Below are 23374 nucleotides of genomic sequence, written 5' to 3'. Positions count from 1 at the left end.
CCCACTCTCTACAAATCGTATTGTTCGGGCCCTTTGCATACGAGCCCAACGTCATCCTTGAGTCGTTAAAAATCATGTCCCTACAATATATATATATATATATATTTTTTTTTAGAATACTAAGTATTTTAATATACACATACAGGGTGAGAGAAGAAGGTCTTAAAGAAACTGATAGTGGTATATATCCAAAATTACTTAACTTTTGGATACACAACATATGCTTTAAATCGCTTTAACTCACACTTATTTTCCAATAGATCCTAATAGTAAGTATAATAAGAATTTTTTTTAACAAAAAAAAACTAAATATCCCCAATTAAAATTGTAGCCTATGCTATTTTTTGAGAAGTAAAATGAGCAAGCATATATGAAACATGAATTAAAGTTATTAGTCATTTCCTTTTAAATATAGACAAATAATTTATTTGCAAACACTTGTACTTGTAGATTCTTACAATGCTCTTTGGAAATTTCGGCAAAAGAATGGAAATGTTTATTGCTTTCATATTATCAGCATTTTCTTCTAAAGAATGTATCAAATTATCAATACTTCTTAATTTTGAACATGTCAAATTCTTAAAAGTTATACGATATCAAGGATCAATAATAAACCATAATAGTTCTTAGTAATATTATTTAGATTCATTTGATAAGGTTAGATCTAACAAATCATAAGCTTAGTTTAATATATCAAAGTAATAACAGTATATGGAATGAAATCAAGTACTGATGAGAATTCATTTTTTTTTTAATTAAAAAAGTACAGATTAGAATTAAAAAATATATTTTTTTCCTTGAAAAAAGGAAATAAATTAAAATTTTAGCAGCAATAAGGAGATTAAAAACTTTTGGTATTAAATAAAGCAATGGGAAATATACATACATATTCAAATATTCTTAATATGACCTGAACCCCTTAGTGACTCCGCCACTGTCAAATGTCAATAACTGCTCCATTCGTTTATTTCCTCTTGCTTAAATGTTCTCTCCAATTCTCAATTTTTAGGTAACTTTTTTTTTTCTTCCTTTCTAGAATCAATTATTAGGAATTTATATATTTATATCTATATAATATCTAAAAGTCGAAGGATAACATTTATTATTATTATGCTTTTATTGAGCCACACCAGTGTACCATTTCGGTCCATTTTGGTATGTTCACTCTACTAAGATTCATTTGGGACCATTTGGTCCATTTTAGTCCACTTTGGCTTGTTTGGTCCATTATACTCTCTCTCTCTCTCTCTCTCTCTCTCTCTCTCTCTCTCAATTTTTCATTCCTTATTCTTGTAACTCTACTTTAGGTTGATGAATTTTTTAAGTTTTGTAATATCTCTACTTTGAGTTGATATGTTTTGGTGTTGTGTTTTTTGAGTTCTTTATTACAAGTCTTTTTTCTCCCTCTTATAACTTTGGTTTGATTTTTGTTTGAGTTAATTTTTAGTTTGAATGTGAGAATTTGAGTTTATATCAAAACAAAATCTATATGGTTATATATTTGAATTTGTCTACCAATTATTTAAGTAATAATAATTGTAATTATATGATAAGTTTTGATTATCATGATAATCCCCTTAAGAGAATGAAAAATTTGAAACTTAAAAATTTAGTTGTACAGAAATTAGGAAAATATAATGCATAATAACAATAGTTAGACGAATATGGACCACTTCAAAAAAGAATAATATCAATTAAAATACCAAAAATAATAAAATTATATATTTGTAAAAATAAAGATATAGAAATTACTTTAGCAAATTTTTAATTTTTAGGGATAAAAAATTATCTACAATAAAATTTAGAAAGAAAATTATACATTATACCATATATTAAAATAATTATATATTCTCATGCATTGCGTGGCTCTGCGATTATTGAATGGTAAATATCTCACTATTAATTTAATTAGTAAAATCAATTATTATGTGAAAGCGAAGCATATTGCTTCACTGTACTCTCGAGAATAATTATTCTTATGGAGTTATATATATATATATGTTGTAGGTAAAGACCTCTAGATATCATTCTCACACAAGATTTATTGAAAAAATATTGTAGCTATAGAAACATCTCAAAAATAAATAATAAGAACAGAGAAAACCCAAAAGAAAGTATGACATCCCACACATAAAAGATAACACTAAGAATTTACGTGCTTTGACCTGTTCACCGGGTGAGTTGTGACATAAATTTGTGGAAAATTATGTGTCTCTAGTATTACTCTCTCACAAAACCCAAGCTCCAATACACTCACATGGCACAATTACCAAAGAATAGGATCTACAACTCTACACATCAAAAAAATAAAAACAAAAATTTAAAACCAAACACAAATCACCGTAGAGTGCTGCCTAACATATTTGCGGCACTCATAAATGCAAAGTTTTTTTTTTTTTTTGGTCAAACCCGTTAGATATAGGAAAGAGCCAACTCGGCTATTATAGCGAGTTGGAATTCCAATTCAGTACATCATGGCGCTATTATAGAGTGCACAAACAAAGACTCATTGTGGAAATCTAATAGAAGGCACTGACTCACAATATATGCACTTAAATCCAGCACAATTTCATCATCACTACCTCTCCAACAATCAATCAATCAATCATGGCATCTCATAGTCACTCACTTCTGTCTTTTGCTGCATTGGCAACTTCATTCTCCATTGTCATGCCTTGTAGCTTCTCTGATCTAATTGAGACTCATGATGGGAGCTTTAGTGTGGTTCTCATCCACCGTGACTCTCCGGACTCTCCCTTCTACAACCCTTCAGAAACTCATTCATAGCGCATAGCCAAGGCCTTGCTACATTCCATTAACTGTGTCGATCATTTTAAGCCAACTTGATGTAGAATAGATAGCACAAGTTTTCCTAGAGTAGTAAGGGCGCTAGAAGTCACATCGCAAGATGAAAGATGGTGCCAATAGAGGCCATCGAGGTGGTGATGTCAGAATTGCATAAAATTTGGCAGGTTGAAGGGAAACGATATTCTGATCTAGACTCGAGTCTCGAGCATCATCTAATTTAGGCAAATTCCTTCGTTAAAGTCTCGAAAACAGTGTTTTTGCTATTTATAGTAATATTTGTTTATTCTTAATAACCTTTAGTTTAAAAGTCAAAATAAGATCTCGTCTATTTTAGGACGACTCTTAAGGTCAGTAGTTTCAATTTTCGCAATTATTTATATTTTGCTATTTTTGGCAAAAATCACTATTTTGCCACTTAATTACTTGATTACTGCAAATTAGGGTTTTTGGGCGTCGCCCTAGGTTTCTTTTATTAATTAAACATATTGTAGCATTCAGGGCAATTTAGTTTTCAGATTTATAAAAAATACAAACTTTGTCTATTTCTCTCTAGTGGATTTCAGAACCCTATCACCTTGTAGATTCAATGAATCTCTCATGGATTTGAGGTTTTCATTCAGAAGCTAACTTGTTTAGTTTCCTTTTTCATTCAGAAAGCAATATGTTTGTTTTCTTGTAGCTTCTGCAACATTACAACTTCTTTAGTCTTTCCCGATTCAGCCCAATCAGATGTAATCTCAAATAGGGTGAAATGCCTCATGAAATACCCAGTTGGTACGCCACTAGTCCCAATACTAGGCATTGCTAATATGGGTAGTGATTTGATTTGGCTACAGTGCAAGCCTTGCATTGAGTGCTCCAATCAAACTGCTCCACTTTTTGATCCTGAAATGTCTACAACCTACAAAAGCGTTTCCTGCACTTCATCACAATGTGAATCACTAGCAAAAATATCATGCTCCAACGATGGAACAAGCTGCCAATATTCCATCTCTTGTGGCGACGGTTCATCATTCTTAAAGGGAGACCCTTCTATGGACACTCTCACTCTGGGATCAACGACAAGCCATCCTATGCCTCTCCCTATCAGATGGTGTGGACATGATAATGTAGGAAACTTTGATGACAAAGGTTCCGACATTGTTGGCATTGGAGGCGGGGTGGTTTCCCTTGTTTCCCAATTGAGTTCTACTATTGGTGGCAAGTTCTCCTACTGCTTGGTGCCACTAACTTCAAGAGACAAAAACTCAAGCAAATTGAATTTTGGTAGTGATGCTGTAGTTTCGGGTCCTGGAACCGTGTCTACTCCATTAGTCCCCAAAATTCTAGACACCTATTTACTAACACTTGATGTCACACCCTGAACGCAAAAGGATCCAAAGCATGAGAAAAGCATCTAAAAGGTACCTGTAGATTTTTCATTTTTGACAATTCAATCCAAAATTTATTATCGAAGTACCAACATCAAGAACTATCATATTAATTTCATTAATGATACTCCAAAAGTAAGTCAAAGTGATATGCAATAATTACAAGGACTATTGGCCATAAAAGAATGAAGGTTTAAATAAATACCATTACATATCATTAACTTGTTCCATCAGTGAAAATAAAGTCATAACCACTATAATATAAAAAAGAATGAGTTAAGCCTACTCTAGGATATACATCATCTAAATATCTCCATCACAAAAGTCCAATCTCCAATAATAGTTAGTCTAACTACTGCTAGCCACAAAACTTGTCTCAAAATGATCGTTACCTACTCTAAAAAAGTTTAAAAGAATGGGATGAGATAGAGCCCAGTAAGTAGCATAATTAATGGGGGTGGGAGAAATGCAAGTTTCGTAATGATGAACAGTTTACAAAACATGATTTAGTTTGAGAAATTTCTCAATGAATACTGCAATATCATTTCCAATAATAATGTGACAAAAACGATTAAATAATGAAATACATAGTTTCTCAAAGTAAATACCTTAAAACTATATACCATAATTTGTGAGCACTAACAATATAATTCCAAAGCCATAAAATCTAACATAAGGTAATTTATCACAAATATACCACACTATCACATAGACCGGTTAGGGGATCCACCCATTTACAACTTGCATGATATTGACCTCTCTAGTATGTAGTCTCTTGGCCCTATGGGCAGCAAGGAAAACATGTCAAATGCGACCTCTTTTGCATGTGGTCTTTTGGCCCTATGGGTAGTAGTTTCACCCACACACAATCAAAGAATCTCTTCCCCCCATGGACAGTAGGTAAGAACATGTCATCCAAAGCAAAAGGGCACTAACCCAGATTTGGTTCTGCTGTCACAAAGACTACTGAACCAAATCGGGTGATCACCGGGAAATCACATATGGCATAAGGTTAAAACCACATAAAGATCACATGTTACAGTTACTTTCAAATACATAATTTATATCTAGGTAGTTTCAAAAAAACCTTAAACAACCAAAACTTCCATAAGTTTGTAAGGTTTTCAACTTCATTCTTTGTTAAAAAGATTTTCTATTAGTTTCCCAAATAATACAAGTTGAGACAAAACATCTTTAGTATTTCCAAATAATACCATAAATCCATGAACTCCATTATCAAAGGAATTTCAAGATGCTTTTCTTTTCCATGCCAAATATTCATGCATTTCCCCATATGCAATATTAAACATGATGCTCTTTCTTATATGGTCATAAATAGTAGGGTTACAACACAACACTTTTTAAGAAACATAATTCCACAAATAATTTTCCAAAATGTGTTTGACCGAAAAACAATGTTTATGCCATATGATTATTTTCCAAAAGAAAAAATTCCATTAAAAAGCTACTTACATTGCACCCTGCAAAAAGCCTAATTCTCCAAGCTCCAAAGGAGACTAGCTAATCTCCTTTGGAGCTTGGAGAATTAGGCTTGAACCTAAACAGTATCAAGCAAATCTATAACAATAAGCATAAAGCTTGAAACTGTATCTCGCTACAAATTAGGAATTGCTAAATAAGCACTTAATTAGGCAAGCCTAGTATTTAGCCTCACAAATAATGTTTTCCACTTCCAAAGTTTCTTAACCAATTTATTTACAAGGCATAGACTCCCATTATACTCATGAATCATCCAAGGTATTATCTTTAACATCAAAACCTCAACAATTTATAAGTAGTTTCCATAAGATTTATGTAATATCAACAACCCATGACATCAAAATCATAATATTGTTCAAGACAAACAATTTGATTCCTAAACTAGCTCCAAATAGTCAATAAAAATTATATTCACCATCTATTTCACATTAAAAAGCCAAACTCCCAAATCTTCATCACTTTGATAGCCACCGTTGTAAAAACTATAAATCCACTCATCAAATAATTCCACTAATACAAAACCCATACATATAAACACATGAATATCACTTCCAAAACTCATAAATCACATGGGTATTATTATCAAAGCTTAGGTAAAAATAACCTCAAGCAAAAGTATAAAATCCCACCAAAAAGATTAGAAAATTTTACCTTAAATAAAAGATGTGAAGGTGCTTAGAGGTTCTTAAGATTTTTCTGGTGATCTTGTCGGAAAAATGATGGTGGAGTTGGTCGTGTGGAGTGTACCAGTGGGAGAGTGAGGGAGTGCAAGGAGTGTTTCAGAGAAAAGAAAAGAAAGAAAACAAAACAAGAAGAAAAGGATGATCAGCCAAGAGGATAAGTGATAGTGTGAGAATGCGTGGTGGGGAATGGTGGGGTAGCACCTTTGACACTAAAAATCTGACCACACATTTTTATTTATTTATTTAAACTTGGGACTTTACATTCTTCCCCTCTTATAAAAATTTCGTCCTCGAAATTTTACGCACCTTGATCTTGAAAAAGGTTTGGGTATCTTGACAGCATATCATCCACACACTCCCACGATGCCTCTTTCACTAAATGATTCTTCCAAAGCACCTTTGCCCAAGATATTGTTCTATTGGTTTGCACTTGCTCCTTATGATCCAAAATCTCTATCGGAACTTCTTCATATGACAAGTGTCATGCCCCAAACCCAAAAGGGTCCAAAGCATGAGAAAAACATCTCAAAGATACCTATAAAATTTTCCTTTTTGACAATTCAATCCAAATAATTCATATCAAGTACCAACATCAAGAATTATCATAATAATTTCATTAACAGTACTCCCAAAGTAAGTTAGAGTTCTATGCAATAATTACAATGACCATTGGCCACAAAAGAATAAGGTCTGATTAAATATAATTACATATCATTAGCTTGTCCCATTAGTGGGAATAAAGTCATCATCACTATCAAATACAAAAGAATGAGTCAAAGCCTATTCTAGGATGTACATCTAAATATCTCCATAACCAAAGTCTGACCTTCATCAGTAGTTATCTAACTACAACTAGCCACAAAAACCTATCTCAAAATGATCGTTGCCTACTTTGAAAAAGTTTGTAAAAGAATGGAATGAGATAGAGTCCAGTAAGTAGCATAATTAATGGGGTGGGGGAATTGCAAGTCTAATGATAATGAGCATTTTACAGATCATGCTATAATTTGGGAATTTCCATTTAATTTATGCAAAATATATTTCATTAACAATATGGCAAGAATGATAGAAATAATGTAACACCAAGCTTCCCAAAATAACTATGAAACTACATATTATTCACTGTGAGCCATAAAACTATCCAATACTATTTCAAAATCAAAAACCTCACCCAAGGCAACATGACAAGGTTGTTACATAGACGAACATAGACAGGGTCGTCACACAGACGGGTCATCACACAGACGGGGTAATCACTAATATCATGGCACAATGACAAAACCACATCAAAAGCTCATAAGTTAATGTATTTGATATACATAGTTCACTTCCATGTAGTTTCATAAACTATTTTATCAACCAAATATCCACAATATTCTCAAAAAGTCCTCAAAACCATTTATTGTCGTAAATATTTTGCATAAATTTCCCAAACAGAACAAGTTAAGATAAAGCATCTTTAGTATTTCCAAATACTACCACAAACCATGAAATCCATTATCAAAAGGAGTTCAAAGATGCTTTTCTTTTCCATGCCAAATATTTATGCTTTTCATATATAATCATATATAGCTGGGTTACAACATGACTCTTTTTAGGAAAACATAGTTCCACAAATAATTTTCCAAAATATGTTTAACCCAAAACAACATTTCATGCAACATGATTATGTTTCTAAAAAAATCCCATTAAGAAGCCACTTACCTTGCAACCCGTAAAAAGCCTAATTCTCCAAGATCCAAAGGAGATTAGCTAGAACCTAAACAATATCAAGCAAACCTAACTCAATAAGCATAAAGCTTGAAATTGAGTCTAGCTATGATTTAGGAGTTTCCAAATGAGCAATTAATTAGGCAAGCCTAGTATTTAACTTCACATATAATGTATTCCACTTCCAAAGTTTCTCAACAAATTAATTACAAGGCATAGATTCCAACTTATTCTCATAAATCATTCAAGGTATTATTACTAACATCAAAATCTCAACACTTTATAAGTAGTTTCCACAAGATTTATATAACATCATCAAGAGACTTATGACACCAAAATCATAATATTCTCCAACACAAACAATTAGAATCTTTAACTAGCTCCAAATAATCAATAAAAATTATTCACCATCTATTTCACATTAAGAAGCCAAAACCCCTAAATCTTCACAACTTAGATAGCCACCAATGTAAAAACTATAAACCTACTCATTAAATAATTCCACCAATGCAAAACCCATACATATAAATACATGAATATCACTTCCAAAACTCATAAATCACATGGGTATCATTATCAAAGTTTAGATATAGAAAACCTCTAGCAAAAGCATATAAACCCACCAAAAAGATTAGAAGTTTTTACCTTAAATAAAAGATGTGAAGAGGAAAAGGTTCCTAAAAAGTTTTTCCGGTGATCTTGCCAGAAAAATGATGGTGGAGATGGTGGTGTGGAGTGGTACTGGTGGGAGAGTGTGAAGGAGTGGTAGAGAGGAGTTTTTGTTGTGTTGAGAAAAAAATTAAAAATAAAAGAAGACCATGAATGAGTGTGGTCGGCCAAAAGAGAAAAGAGATAGTGAGAATGAGTGGTGGGGTAGGTGTGGTGGGGGGGGGGGGGGGGGGGCACGTGTGGGACACCAAAAAATCTAATTTCCTTTTTTTTTTAATTGGGGTATTATAACGAGTCATCTCCAATGTGAAGAGGCTCATGGCTCAATACTTGTGAAGAGTCAAGAATGTATTTCCTTAAATAGATTCATGGAAAACATTATGAATTCTTGACAGGACTGGGGTAAGGCATTTCTATATGCAACTTTGCCCACCCTCTGTAAGAACTCAAAAGGCCCTACAAACCTAGGGCTTAACTTACCATTTTTGCCAAATCTCATTACTCCTTTCATAGGTGAAACCCGTAGGAAAACTTTTTTTGCAATTTCAAGAACCAATGCCTTCCTTTTAATGTCATAATAGCTCTTTTGTCTACTTTGGGCTGCTCGTAGTCTATCACAAATTCAATTTACCTTTTCACAAGTCCTCTGAATAATCTCTGGCCCTAAGATTTTTTCGTTCTCCAACATCATCCCAACAAATTGGGGATCTACACTTTCTCCCATACAAAGCCTCATAAGGTGCTGCTCTAATACTTGAATGGTAACTATTATTGTAAGCAAATTCCACCAAAGGTAAGTGACAAACCCAACTCCCCTTAAAATCCAAAACACATGCTCTAAACATATCTTCTAGAGTTTGAATAGTTCTTTCAAATTGTCCATCTGTTTTTGGGGTGGAAAGTTGTGTTGAAATCCAATCTAGTACCCAAGGCCTTTTGCACACCACCCCAAAAAAGAGAAGTAAACCTTGGATCTCTATCTGAAACAATAGAAGTGGGTTCACCATGAATTCTCACAATCTCATCAACTTAGAGTTGAACTAACTGATCAAAGGAGTAGTTCATCCGAATAGGGAGAGAATGAGCTGATTTTTTCATTCTATCAACAATCACCCAAATAGCATCACGACCTTTACGAGATCTCGGCAATCCTGAAACAAAATCCATAGTAATTTTCTCCCAGTTCCATTGGGGAATAAGAAGTGGTTGCAACAAACCTAAGGGTTGTTGGTGCAACACCTTAACTTGCTAACAAGTCAAGCATCGCTATACAAAGTGGGCAATCTCTCTTTTCATATTATTCCACCAAAAGTTTTCATGAAGATCGTGGTACATCTTTGTACTACCCGGATGCACTGTATTTGGGGAATAGTGAGCCTCCTCTAGAATCTCCTTTTTAATCAATGGATTATTTGGCATGCAAAGTTTGCTCCCAAATCTCAAAGCACCATCCTCAGAAATAGAAAATTTAGATTTCTTTCCACTATGCACCTCATCCATGATTTTCTTTAAATGTGAGTCATCAGCCTATGACAATTAAATTCTTCATACCAAAGTTGGTTGAACACTCAAACTAGTCAAGTATGCTTTAAAACTAGTCAATCTCCATCCTTTCAAGATCAAGAATAATTTCCTTTTGAGTAGTTAGCAAAGCAGTTGAAAAACTTGAAGGCTTTATACTAAGAGCATCAACTACAACACTAGCCTTACCAAGATGATAGTTAATAGAGCAATCATAATCCTTATCCAATTCTAGCCATCTTCATTGCCTCATATTTAACTCCATCTAGGTAAAGAAATACTTTTAACTTTTATGATCAATGAAAATCTCGCATCTTTCCCCATACAAATAATGTCTCCAAATTTTCAAAGCAAAAACAATTGCAGCCAACTCCAAGTCATGAGTGGGATAATGTTTCTCATAATTTTTCAATTGACGAGAGGCATAAGCCATAACCTTCCCATTTTGCATCAACACACAACCCAGTCCCTTACGGGAAGCATCACTATAAATGAAAAAACCCCCTATACCTGAAGGGATAGTTAACATTAGAGCTGTGACCAATCTTCACTTTAGCTCTTGGAAGCTTTTCTCACATTCTTCCTTCCATTTGAATTTAACATTCTTTCAAGTTAATTTTGTCAAAAGAGCTGCAATGTAGGAAAATCCCTCTACACATCTTCTATAGTAACCAGCAAGGCTTAAGAAACTTCTAACCTTACTCACATTTATAGGCCTATCCCAATTAACTACCGCTTCTATCTTATTAGGATCCACCGTAATTCCATCCTTAGATATCACATGACCCAAGAACACAACTTGATTCAACCAAAATTCACACTTCTTTAGTTTAGCATATAACTTCCTTTCTCTTAGAATTTGTAAGACAATCTTCAGGGGCATTAGTTAATCCAAATGGCATCACTAAAATTTCATAATGATCATATCTAGTCGGAAAGGCCATCTTTGGTATGTCCTCACCCTTAATCTTCAACTAGTGGTAACCAGAACGAAGATCAATCTTAGACAAGACTTGTGCTCTTTGCAACTAGTCAAATAAGTCATCAATACAAGGCAAAGGATATTTATTCTTAATGGTAACTCTATTATGCTTACAGTAATCAATAGACATCCTCATAGAACCCTTTTTTTCTTAACAAATAAAACTGGAACTCCCCAAGGTGAGGCACAAGGGCGAATAAACCCTTTGTCTAGCAATTCTTCCAATTGCACTTTAAGTTGCTTCAACTCTTTGGGTGCCATTATATATGGTGCCTTAGAAATAGGTGCAGTACCAGGAAGGAGGTCAATAGAGAACTCAACCTCACGATCCGGGGGCAACCCAGGTAGATCATCAAGAAAAACATTCGGAAATTCCTGCACAATGGGATTGTTTCCTATCTCTAATTCTTTGCTTTGTAAATCCACTACACTAGCAAGGAATTCTTGGCATCCCTTTCTAAGAAAGTGGTTTGCTTGAATGCATGATATCGCACGAGGCATTAAAGGCAAACATGAGGCTTTAAATAGAAATTCTAATTCACCCAGTGGCCTAAACACCACCTCTTTCTCAAAACAATGCACACTAGCATGGTAAGAAGCCAACCAATCCATGCCCGAAGTGATATCAAAATCATGTATATCAGTAACACCAAGTCAGCCAATAACTCTCTACCCTCGATACAAAGAATACAAGACTTAAGCACAAGATTAGTCATTAAAGTATCACCAATAGAGGTAGAAACCGATAACTCAAAATCTAGTAGTTCGGGGCTCTCAATATCTTTTCCATCTTTAGCAACCAATTCTCTATTGCAAATGGGTCAGGCTCACCATTAAAAGTTGGAGGGTTTTGCTTATGGAATTCCCCAAAAGAACAATTCTCCTTCCTACATTCACCACCCTAGACCGATAGCAATCCTAGCATAGATCCTGTTTGCCACCTCACATATCTGACCACCTCAGGAGTGACAGATCTTTCACACTCTTGGTGTTGCCTAGGGCCATGTTTGGGAGCTGCAACCTCATCTATATGCCTTGCTTTATGTGCTTTCTTTTTAGGGGGTATAGTGTACAAAGGTACTTATACCTATATCCAAGAAACAAAATAGGTAAATTAAGGCAACATAGAAGGTTAGCACAGACAAGCTAGATAAGAATAAAGGAATAGTAGGTGGAAGTTGAAAGAAATGTACAGAATAAGGAAATCATCAAACCCCTAATGCCCTGACTTAGATTAAAATTAATTCCTATTTTCAAAGTCTACAGAATCATAATCTAAGCTTTGATACCATAGCTGTCACACTCCGAACCCAAAAGGTTCCAAAGCATGAGAAAAGCATCTAAAATGTACCTGTAGATTTTTCCTTTTTGACAATTCAATCCAAAATTCATTATCAAAGTACCAACATAAAAAATTATCATAATAATTTCATTAATGATACTCCCAAAGTAAGTCAAAGCTCTATGCAATAATTACAAGGGTAAACTATATATTTGATCCCTATCTTTTACACCATATTTCAATTTGATCAATAACCTTTCAATTATGTCAATTTGGTCCCTAATGTTTTAGTGCCGTGTCAATTTAGTCTCTGCCATTATATATTAGATGAAAATTATTGACATAGAAAATGACCAAAATAAATTTTTCGTTTATTATCACATCAATGAAAGCTAATTTTTTATTTTGGCCATTAGACATGTCATCAATTTTCATCCAAAAAATTTGTATTTACCCTAAAAACAATTACATATCATTATCTTGTCTCATCAGTGAAAATAAAGTTATAACCACTATAATATACAAAAGAATTAGTCAAGCCTAGTTTATGATATACATAATCTAAATATCTTTATCACAAAAATCCAGCCTCCATCAGTAGTTAGTCTAATTACTGCTAGCCATAAAACTTGTCTCAAAATGATTGTTGCCTACTCTAAAAAAGTTTGTAAAAGAATGGGATGAGACAGAGCACAATAAGTAGCATAATTAATAGGGGTGGAAGAAATGTAAGTTTCATGATGATGATCAGTTTACAAAGCATGATTTAGTTTGAGAAATTTCTCACTGAATATTGCAATATGATTTTCAATAATAATGTGAGAAAAATGATTAAATAATGAAATACAAAGTTTCTCAAAATTAATACTTTGAAACTATATACCATAATCTGTGAGCACTAACAATATAATTCCAAAGCCATAAAATCTAACATAAGGTAATTTATCACAAATATACCACACTATTACATAGAATGGTCAGGGGATCCACCTATTCACAACTGGCATGATATTTTCCTCTCTGGTATGTAGTCTCTTGGCCTCATGGGCAACAGCCTCACCCATATCCTTAAGGTTTTGTTTCTTCTCCCATGGGCAGCAGGGAGAACGCGTCAAATAGGGCCTCTTTTGCATGTGGTCTTTTGGCCCCATGGGCAGCAGCCTCACCCACACATAATCAAGGAACCTCTTCTCCCCATGGGTAGTAGGGAAGAATGTGTCATCCAAAGTGAAAAAGGTATTGACCTAGATCTGGTTCTGTTGTCACAAAGACTATAGAACCAAATCGGGTGATCACCGGGAAATCACACATGGCATAGGGTTAAAACCACACAAAGCTCACATGTTACATTTACTTTCAAATACATAGTCTATATCTAGGTAGTTTTAGAGAATAGGAAGATGGATGCCACCGCAGGAAGAATGGTATAAGGTAAACGTTGATGGGGCGGTCTTTAAAGAGTTAGGCTGTTGTGGAATTGGGATAGTAATTAGAAATGAAAGGGGCGAGTTAATGGGTACGATGAGTAGGAACTTGGACATACCGCTAGGAGCTTTGGAGGTGGAAGCAAAGGCCTTTGAAGAAGGATTGCAATTCGCTGAGGACCTTGGGCTGAAGCAAGTTGTGCTGGAAGGAGATGCGAAAGGTGTGACAGATGCACTAATGGGTTGTAGCTCCCCTCCTATCTCTATTCAGATGATCATTGAAGGTATTAAGAGGTAGAAGTATAACGCCCTGGTTTGGAAAGTAAACTATGTGAGCAGAACATACAAGATGGTAGCCCACTTATTAGCTAGAAATGCTCAATTTGTATCTGATAGTGTTGTCTGGGTTGAGGAAATCCCACCCTTTATTGAACTTCAAGTTTCAAAAGATGTATCTGGCTTGGACTTTAGTCCAGTTTAATGAAAGTTTGTTGAAGTTTGTGTTAGAATTATGTGCCCTCAAAAACAATACTATGCATTTTTATTTGATGATAAAATTCTATTTTCACATTCATAACTTTTATAGGTATATTTCATTGTTTAAATGTGGCATGTGATATCACCTCTGTAGGAAAAATCATGTTAATGGTTAAGGAGCCAAAGACAGGGAGTAATGATTTTTCATATATTATTAAATTGTTCTAGGCTGTGGATATTAATTGAATATTACCATTGAAGCCTACACTTGTTGTGCTGCTATATGATAGGATGATTTACTCCATCATTGAAGTAGTGACTTTAAGCAAACAAGTGGATGTAATGTAACAAGTACATACACTGAATTGGATCCGATCAAGGACACCTAATGGAGTGATCATTGTTATTTAAAAGGTTGTTCTATTACAATTTTCTATTGTCCTCAAACATGAGAGGTTTGTGTATATTTATTTATTATGCACATAACTTTGACAATGTCAACTGGTGATGCCAATTTTAAAGGTTATATACAGACACGTTGGGTTATGTATGTAATGAGTAAAATATATAAATGCTCAACAATGAATTCACTAGTCTCTAAAGAAGATAGTATATTCAGTTGGTTTTCATATTGAAGTTGGACTCAAAACAAAACCGGCCAGTGACATTTTTCAAAAATGTTTTTCATATATATAATATTGTATATATATATATATTTAAAGAGTTTTTTAAAGATATTTTGGAGTCCAATAGAAATTATGAAATCAAGAAATTAAGGGTCACATAAGCTAGGGACATGACAATGATATTTATCTAGTCTTAGTGGCTTGTGGGAATATAGTATGGTGGAAGGACATAGATATAAAATTGTATGAAATGGGACCTCATTTGTAATTCTCTAATCTTTAGGAGTCAATTGCGATGTGTTGATGGACATTATTGCAATATGTAGAAGTTCAGATATTTTTTTGATATTATTGAGAAAATTAAGAAATAATTTTGGAAAGAGTTTCAAGATAAGTCAATAACGTTCAAAAAGTTATTGATAAAATCCTACGGCTGAAGATTAGGATTCCTAAGGATCCCACGTCCAATCTCTCTCTAGGGTTTTAGAAGTCTACTATAAAATAAGATTTTATAATATCATATTCAGTAGTTGGTCATCAGAACTACTGTATGATACTGCAGTCTTCTGAAAACTCAAAAGAAATAGAGAGAGAGACGTGAATACCTTGGGAGGCAACACGCTTGGGTTGCTAAGAGAGGTATGCAATTTTGTTCTATTTAGAATCCATAGTTGTGTGGTACAACGATCTTTAAATGAAAATATGATTTTTGTTTTATATTGCTTCCGCAAAAGTTTTCAGTTTGAACATAAAAAAAAAAAAAAATATATATATATATATATATATATATATATATACCAGGACGAGTATTGCTAATAGCACTACTTCAATAATAATGATAGTACAATGGGCTTCAGCTGAGTGCTCACGCATGAATTTGGGCCAATATAATTTTGAAGATTGATAGACGATTCCCTCTCTCCATGCAAGGACTGGATCAATTGAACTCAGACGATGCTGTATTAGCTAGGAAGCGCAAGTTGACTCAGCTTTGTACTGACTGATCGTAAGTCTCATAACTGATAACTCCAGCTCAATAAAAAGTTATGATCGTTTGAAATTCTAATGTAAAATCAGGCAACATGGACTACTTTTTTGGATTTTCACCGATCTGTCAAGCGTAGAAAGTCCTTGACAACTAGTTCTTAATTCAGTGGATGACAAAAATAATGGTTAACAGAATCCATCCTATTGCTGGAAGAGATAGAGATTACAACAATAACAACAAAGCCTAAATCCAAAAAATTTGAGATTAGTTAGATCAACCACTTGTAATCGTTGACTCCATTCTATTTTATTTAAAGTCACTTTTTGTTACTTTCTTAATTAACATTAGTTAGATCAACCACTTGTAATCGTTGACTCCATTCTATTTTATTTAAAGTCACTTTTTGTTACTTTCTTAATTAACATGTCATTTTTTATTACCTGTACTAATTTTAGTTTTTAATTTTCTCTACTGTTTTCATTTCCTTAATTAGCTTAGCTTTTGGGTCTATTCGTAATTTAGTATGATATCAACGCAAAAATTCCCAAGTTTGATTATTGGCATTTCGTGGGGGTGAGTTTTAGAAGTACACAGTTAACTCATTTCTAAGGCCGTATCACTGCTTTAGTAAGAACAAACTTGAAATGTGTACACTCGGTGGTTGAGGTTTCATAGTTCTTGGTCTTGAATCAACAAATGTAACAACAGACTACATTTATCAACTGTAGTAACAATGATATTGAACCATTAAGAGAGATTTTGGGTTAGTGGCAACAAGCACAATGCGTTAATACCAATTTGCTGTGGCCTGTGTTGGGGAACCAATATGTTAAGAATTAGGATTAGTAGAAAGACATCACATAAATGAGACAACAAGATTTTACGTGGTTCGGCCAAATACGAGCCTACGTCCACAAGTAATACCAACCATCCACTATTATCAATATGAATTACAAGCATCGGGTGAACTTTTGTAAAAGCACCTCACAAACTCAAATCAACTTATATTACATACCCAACTCAAAGTCTAGATCTCAAACTTTTTTTTGTTTTTTTTTTTGGTTTTGTTTTGCTTTTTTTTTTTTTTTGTTTGTTTTTTAAAGGAATCAATCTCAGCTCACAATCCAAAGCTTCAATACATACAATGACATTCTCACACTCAAAAAATAAAATAGACCCTCAAGCTATGTCCAACTTATATTATGCACCTCTCAAACCCAAAATGTTTCAAACTGGTTCAAAGAAATTCAGTCCACATCATTTTTGAGCTGAAGCCACATAGGAAGATCCCTTTAAGCTGAAGCCACATAATCCTTAGAAACATGATAGAAATCCTTGAACTTGTTCGAAAATTGGAGTTGGAAGCCCACAAAAATATTCACAAGATACTAATTGATTGATCACAAAACGAAGGTAGAAAAGACACAACAAAAGCATGAAGTAAAAGGTGAACGCACATAACTGCAGAAGAACCCACGTACAAACTTGAGCAATTACCGCTGGTCGCCCAAGTGTCTTCAAAATTGCCCTAGATTATGCAAGATGGAAAGAAAAGATTATTGGTAAGTGCAATAATGTTTCACAACGTACAGTGTATTGAATTGATGTCTAGCAGGTTTATTCATCGACTTGTAGAAAATGTACCTCACTGAAATTGTATTTTCATTGCTTCAGACAACTCTTCCAGAGTTTCTAATCAATTTCTATGCGAGATATATGAGCTATCTTGGACCAATCTTTTCCAGCTTTGTTTTGGAGTTTTGGTTTCAGCACAGAGCACTCCTTGATGCAGAGAAAAGACAGAGAGGATGGAAGACCCTCTTCTGGCAAGGACCGGAGTCTGTTACAGCAGCTAATTTCCAGTGTTTTAAGTGTGGTAAGGTGTTGAAGCCCCTTGTCCAGGAATTTGAGATTCAAAAGTCCGCTTATGCGTAGAGAATTGAGATTGCTGGGCAGCAACTTCTCTGGAAATGAAACAACATTTCCACATCCACCTTCAATTTCCAACCGACTAAGATGGTGAAGCCTATCCAAACCCCACTTCATCCCGAGCATGAGTTTGTTGCAGGAAGTGATACTTAGTAGGATCAGTTTGGAAGGTAAACCTTTTTCTGGAAGTAATACAAGTTCTGGGCAATTATTTATAAACATTGACTGGAGAGAATTGAGGGTGTGCAACTGATCAGGTAGTTCCTTGAGATTCATGCAATTGGAGAACCAAATAGACTTCAGGTTGGGGGTAGGCAATCCTTCTGGAAAAGATACCAGTTTAGGACAATCCCGGATCTCCAAGGACTCAAGAACTCTGAGGTCTTTTTGGATTCCCTCCGGCATTGAAAGGGATACCAGATTTGCACAATCCCAGATAGAAAGACTTCTTAGCTTAGGAAAGAAGCCTAATGGGAAGGATGTCAGAGAATCACAGCTACTCCCTATGCACAAATGTTCAAGAACTGCATACTGGTGAGTCCTCTCTGCAGGTGGGAGTAACTCTAATTTCTTGCAGTTCTGAATATAAAGACTTTTCATGGAAGTGGGTGGACGGCCTCCAGGAAAGGACTTGAGAGAACAACAATTAATAATATACATATGTTGCAGAGAAACAAGACGATTGATGCCCAGTGCTTCAGATATGAACTGAGCATCACATCCTTCAATTTTGAGACTTTGCAGATACGGTGACAAATTCTTCAGTTGTGATATTTCTGAAACTTTCTTGCTCACTGAAGAGGAGAAATTTTGCAGTCCATCTTGGCTGTCCCAGGTGTCATTTGGAACATCAGCTTCATCTCTTCTAATGTTTGTAGTCTGAGTCATAGGCAATGGGGACTTTAAGGCACCTTCATATCTTGTGTTTGAATTTTTAATCACGTTCTCAGAGGATGTTGAGGGAAAATCATATGACAAGACAGTACTGGTGACAGTCATATCCTCTGAGAATGAGGCAACTTCATCCTCAATGGACAGAACCCGGTCAGAACTATGTAAAAGCCCTTTGGCAGCACCTTCAGTCAAAAGCAATGAGGATTCTGTGGCACCGTCATATTTAAAGTCGGTCTCTTGCTTTGAGAATGAGGCAACTTCATCCTCAGTGGTGGACAGAACCCTATCATATCTATGTAAAAGACTTTTGGCGGCACCTTCAGTCGGATGCAATGAGGATTCTAAGGCTCTGTCATATTTAAAGTCAGTCTTTTGCTTTGAGAATGAGGAAACTCTTTCTTCACTTATGAACAGGACCTTATCATGATAATGTAAAAGCATTTTCTGTGATAATTCCTCCATCGTAAGTGCAGTCTTAAGCTCTTGAGATTCAGAAATCTCAACTTTTTCTATATTAGGAAGTTGCTTGGGTAATTGGCCCTTCAGCTTGGGGCATCTCCGTATACAAAGCTCTTGCAGGCAAGGGAATTCTCCAAAAGGATCCCATTCTTCAGCTTCAAAAGGAACCCATTCTTCCCATTCCAACATCTCCTCAAATGTTAAAGTCTCCAAAGATTGAAATGGCTTTTTCTTCCCATAGAATTCAGGACCCACCCTCTCCACTGCATTCATCCCTCCAATAATGAGGTCTTTAAGAGATGGTAGCCGCCCAAGTGGTGGCAAGTAAAAGCATTTTTTGCAATTGCTAAGACATAGGAACTGCATTTTGGAGAATGAAATATCCCCCAACCAATATGGAAATGCTGAAGCACCGTAAAATATAATGCTGAGCCTCTTCAAATTTGTATGAGGCACTAGCTGTGCAAGCACATCTCTATCATTTTCCGAATCAACAGTATTTTCATCCCATTCCAACGTTAGATCATCAAGGTATGTCTTCTTTGCTAAGCTGGCCTCAGCTGCATCTTTTGTAGAGACCACGTTCTGCAATTTTGAAATGTAAAGTGTTCCACGAAGATACAGAAGCCCCCCCAACTCTTTAACTGTTGAGCCACTTCTTTCGCCCACAACAAAGTAAGGCAGCGTTTGAAGATTTTTTAATCTACTCATTTCTTCTGGCATCTCATATAAGGCAGTTCCACTAATATCAAGGTGACGCAATTTAATAAGCTTCCACATGTTTTTCGGCAATTCAGTAAGAGAATGACAAAAGGACAATATCAATGTTTGTAAGTTGCAGAGAAAACATACTGATTCAGGTAACTTACTGATTGCGGTGTGAGATAGATCAATGTATCGTATATAGTTCAAACTGCCAATTGAATCGGGTAGATCAACAATATGATAATGAGATAAACATAGCACTCGTAAGTATTGCAGCTTGGAAAACAAATTATGCAGTTCATCACTAGTTAAATGATATGATTCATTATCCAGTGACAAGAAGGTCCTTAAATACTTGGCTTCATTAATGACCTCATATAATTCTGGGGAATCATTTTTGCACCGAAAAAGTGACATATACCGAATGAATGCAGTGATTCTAGAGGGATCATCAATCCCCAATCTAAAGCAAAACCTCCCACACAAATAAATAGCCAAGTCATTTATAAGATCGTGCATCTTGAAACGTGATTTATTGCCACTTGATGGTTGATAAAAAGACATTGCTAATAATTCATTGAAATACTTGTCACCAACCTCTTCCATTCTACGATTACCTCTGTGCTGTTGCAAGAGACCTTCCGCCATCCATAAGAGGACTAACTTCTCTTTCTCAATCTCATAACCCTTGGGAAATACTGAACAATAAGCAAAGCATAGCTTTAAATGTGCAGGAAGATGATCATAGCTCCGTTTTAATGCACTGAGAACACCTCTCATTTCGGTTGTAACATCTCTCATTTCAGTTGGAACTGTTAGGCACTCCAATGCAGTGATCCATTCCTTAACTTGGAGCTTAGAGCGCAAGGAGGCTGCAAATGACTTTACTGCTAAAGGTAAGCCACGACACTTCTCCACAATTTCTTTGCCAATAGCTTCCAGTTCTAGATCTGAACTAGGTCGTTGGTTTCCAAATGCAATTCTTGCGAACAGCGACCAACTTTCTGAAGTCGATAATTCTTTCAAATGGTGAGCATTGACATCATTCACCATTTCTGCAACACGTTGAGAGCGTGTAGTTACAATAATACAACTCCCCATACAAGCAACTTTAAAAGGAGATAGTAAGACCTCCCAGTCGTTATACTGATCATTCCACACATCATCTAGTACAAGTAGAAATCTCTTTTGCCGAAGTTTCTCCTGTAATCTAAGTTGAAGCAAATTTAATTCATTAAAATCAAAATGCTTCGAAGTGAGCGACTCAAAAATTGTTTTTGTCACCCTGAACATGTCAAAATTATCCGAAACGCAAGCCCAAGCACGGACATCAAAGTGTGCCCCTACACGGTGATCGTTGTAAACTAGCTGAGCAAGAGTGGTCTTGCCTATCCCACCCATGCCTACTACTGTAATCACAGACGGCTGTCCATGATCACTTTTTGACAGCAAGTGATTGAGAATTTCTTCTTTATCACAATCCCTACCGAATACTTCACACTCATGTACTAAAGAAGTTGTGGGCTTGATCGGAGGCCTTTTCGTATCATATCCTAATATTGTTTCCCTCAAACCGAGCACATCTTTTTGCTTTGCAGCAAGCTCCATCCTCGCAAGGATCTGTTCCATCTTGATTTTTATACCCATTCCCATCCCAAATACGTAACCCAATGTCCTTACCTTGATCTGAGAATATTCAACATCTAACATGGTTTTCATATCTTGGGTGAAGATGTCATCGATGAGATCCTCTAAATGATAGAAAGCATCTTTAAAGTCGTCGAGCCACGCTTTAACCCTTGGACTATGGTACTGCTTCTCCTCAGCATCATCGACCACCGCATTAACAGACAACAAAACTCTCTTCAACCTCTTCAATTCATTATTGAAATCCCGATATATCAAGGAAAACTCTTTTGAAGTCAACCTTTCCAACAGCACCTCCATGGCTGCCCCCAACGCTGCCCCTCCCACCAACGCAGCAGCCATGATGCCCTCTTTGGAAGCAGAATGTAAACACTAAACACTGACCGATTCTTGACAAAGGCAGCTAATGGAGCGAGTAAGAAAGAGAACAGCTAGAGCTTTTCAAAACTTTTGTCGATTCTTGAAAGGTTTAAGCAGGAGATGGAAGAAAACTTTCTTCAAAGAGATCTGATGTTGTTCTGTTGACTTGCTCTGCGACTTTGGCTATACTTTACCCAACGGGATGGCAGAAATTGGTCGGGGAAGGGAAAGGCAAATAGTGGAACAGGAAAGACATCGGTTTTCTCTTTTGAAAGCTTTTGCAGATCTATCAGCCGATTCTTGCGTAGAATTCAAGAACACCTGAGAGAAAGCTTCCTTCGATCTGTGTTTGGGACTTTGGGTATTTAGCCAGTTGACTAAACCAAAACCTGGGTTACCTAACCTAGCAAGTTGTTAACCACCCATCCATGATTATAACATGGTTTAAAAAACTGGGGGCTGTTTGTTATGGGAGATCAAATTCATATTTTCACATTTTAAACAATATTACATATTTTTTTTATTTATATATGTTTCAAAAAACTACAAAAAAATCATATTTCAAACTACTCTGCTATACAACCCCTGAAACGTTATAAAGAACTAAAAAAAAGAACTAAAAAGAGATTGGTTCTTAGGTTTTATCCTTTTTTTTTTTTTAACCAAACTAATTTCAAGTCTAGTTCCAATTGAACCAGTTAGACCTGTCCAGTTTTTAAAATAGTGGTTGTAATGACTAACCCACGATTTTGGATGGTGTATCTTTTGATTAGGGTTGTAAATAATGAACCGAGTTGAGTATTTAAAAATTCAGGCTGATTAATTTTAGGCAAATATACAAAATTTATCTTCAAAGTTTCACTATAATTCATTTGTCTTCTAATTTTTCTTTTATTCAATTGAGTTCTCATAAAATTAAAATTGATCAATCAAAATCTAGAGATTAGACTTATTATTAGTTATTGAATTTAGAAAATGTTGCAGTGATTACTTAAGGCTTAAAGCACAATACTTTATGCAAACTTCTTTTATATTAAGGGCATTACTCAAGTTGCATAAGTTAGTTTTTTTTTTTTTTTTTTTTGGTGCAGAAACAATAGCGATACTATACTTGGATATTAATTTGATGATTTGTTTCGTTTGTATGGTTTTATTCGAATGGACAAACTAAATAAGAGATATAACATTTGAATGAAATCAACACTGGAAAAAAAAATGATTTAAATATGAAAGTAACATTTGCAAGAATATGGGATGTACTTAATATCAAGTCAAATAGTGGACTTATCAGTGTAAATGAATGATTTGATAAGAATGTAAGTTATAATACAATTGAATTT

General features: G+C 35.1%; 2 protein-coding genes across 2 annotated transcripts; one reads left to right on the top strand and one right to left on the bottom strand.

Annotated features, from left to right (window-relative positions):
• Positions 1-2607: 2607 nt before the first annotated feature.
• Positions 2608-4172, top strand: LOC126722273 (aspartic proteinase CDR1-like). The gene is made up of 2 exons (XM_050425430.1): positions 2608-2724; positions 3462-4172. The coding sequence occupies exons 1-2, from the start codon at positions 2608-2610 to the stop codon at positions 4170-4172; spliced, it is 828 nt and encodes a 275-aa protein (XP_050281387.1).
• Positions 4173-17363: 13191 nt separating this feature from the next.
• LOC126723153 (putative disease resistance RPP13-like protein 1) lies at positions 17364-22420 on the bottom strand. The gene is made up of 2 exons (XM_050426447.1): positions 17685-22420; positions 17364-17568 (listed from the first exon to the last, which is right to left on the bottom strand). Exon 1 carries the CDS (start codon positions 22014-22016, stop codon positions 17733-17735), a length of 4284 nt encoding a protein of 1427 aa, XP_050282404.1. The 5' UTR covers positions 22017-22420; the 3' UTR covers positions 17364-17568; positions 17685-17732.
• Positions 22421-23374: the final 954 nt, after the last annotated feature.

This window comes from Quercus robur, chromosome 4 (assembly GCF_932294415.1).
Source record: "Quercus robur chromosome 4, dhQueRobu3.1, whole genome shotgun sequence".
NCBI lineage: Eukaryota > Viridiplantae > Streptophyta > Magnoliopsida > Fagales > Fagaceae > Quercus > Quercus robur.
The sequence above is the reverse complement of the archived record's forward strand: the minus strand, read 5'-3'. Positions and strand labels throughout refer to the sequence as shown.

What these genes read in the sequence shown, in the direction of transcription:
- LOC126722273 (XM_050425430.1), top strand. Translation starts at nt 2,608, where the DNA reads ATGGCATCTCATAGTCACTCACTTCTGTCTTTTGCTGCATTGGCAACT. An exon ending in ATGATGGGAGCTTTAGTGTG is followed by an intron (nt 2,725 to 3,461) that starts GTTCTCATCCAC and finishes TTTTTCATTCAG; the next exon opens with AAAGCAATATGTTTGTTTTC.
- LOC126723153 (XM_050426447.1), bottom strand. Translation starts at nt 22,016, where the DNA reads ATGGCTGCTGCGTTGGTGGGAGGGGCAGCGTTGGGGGCAGCCATGGAG.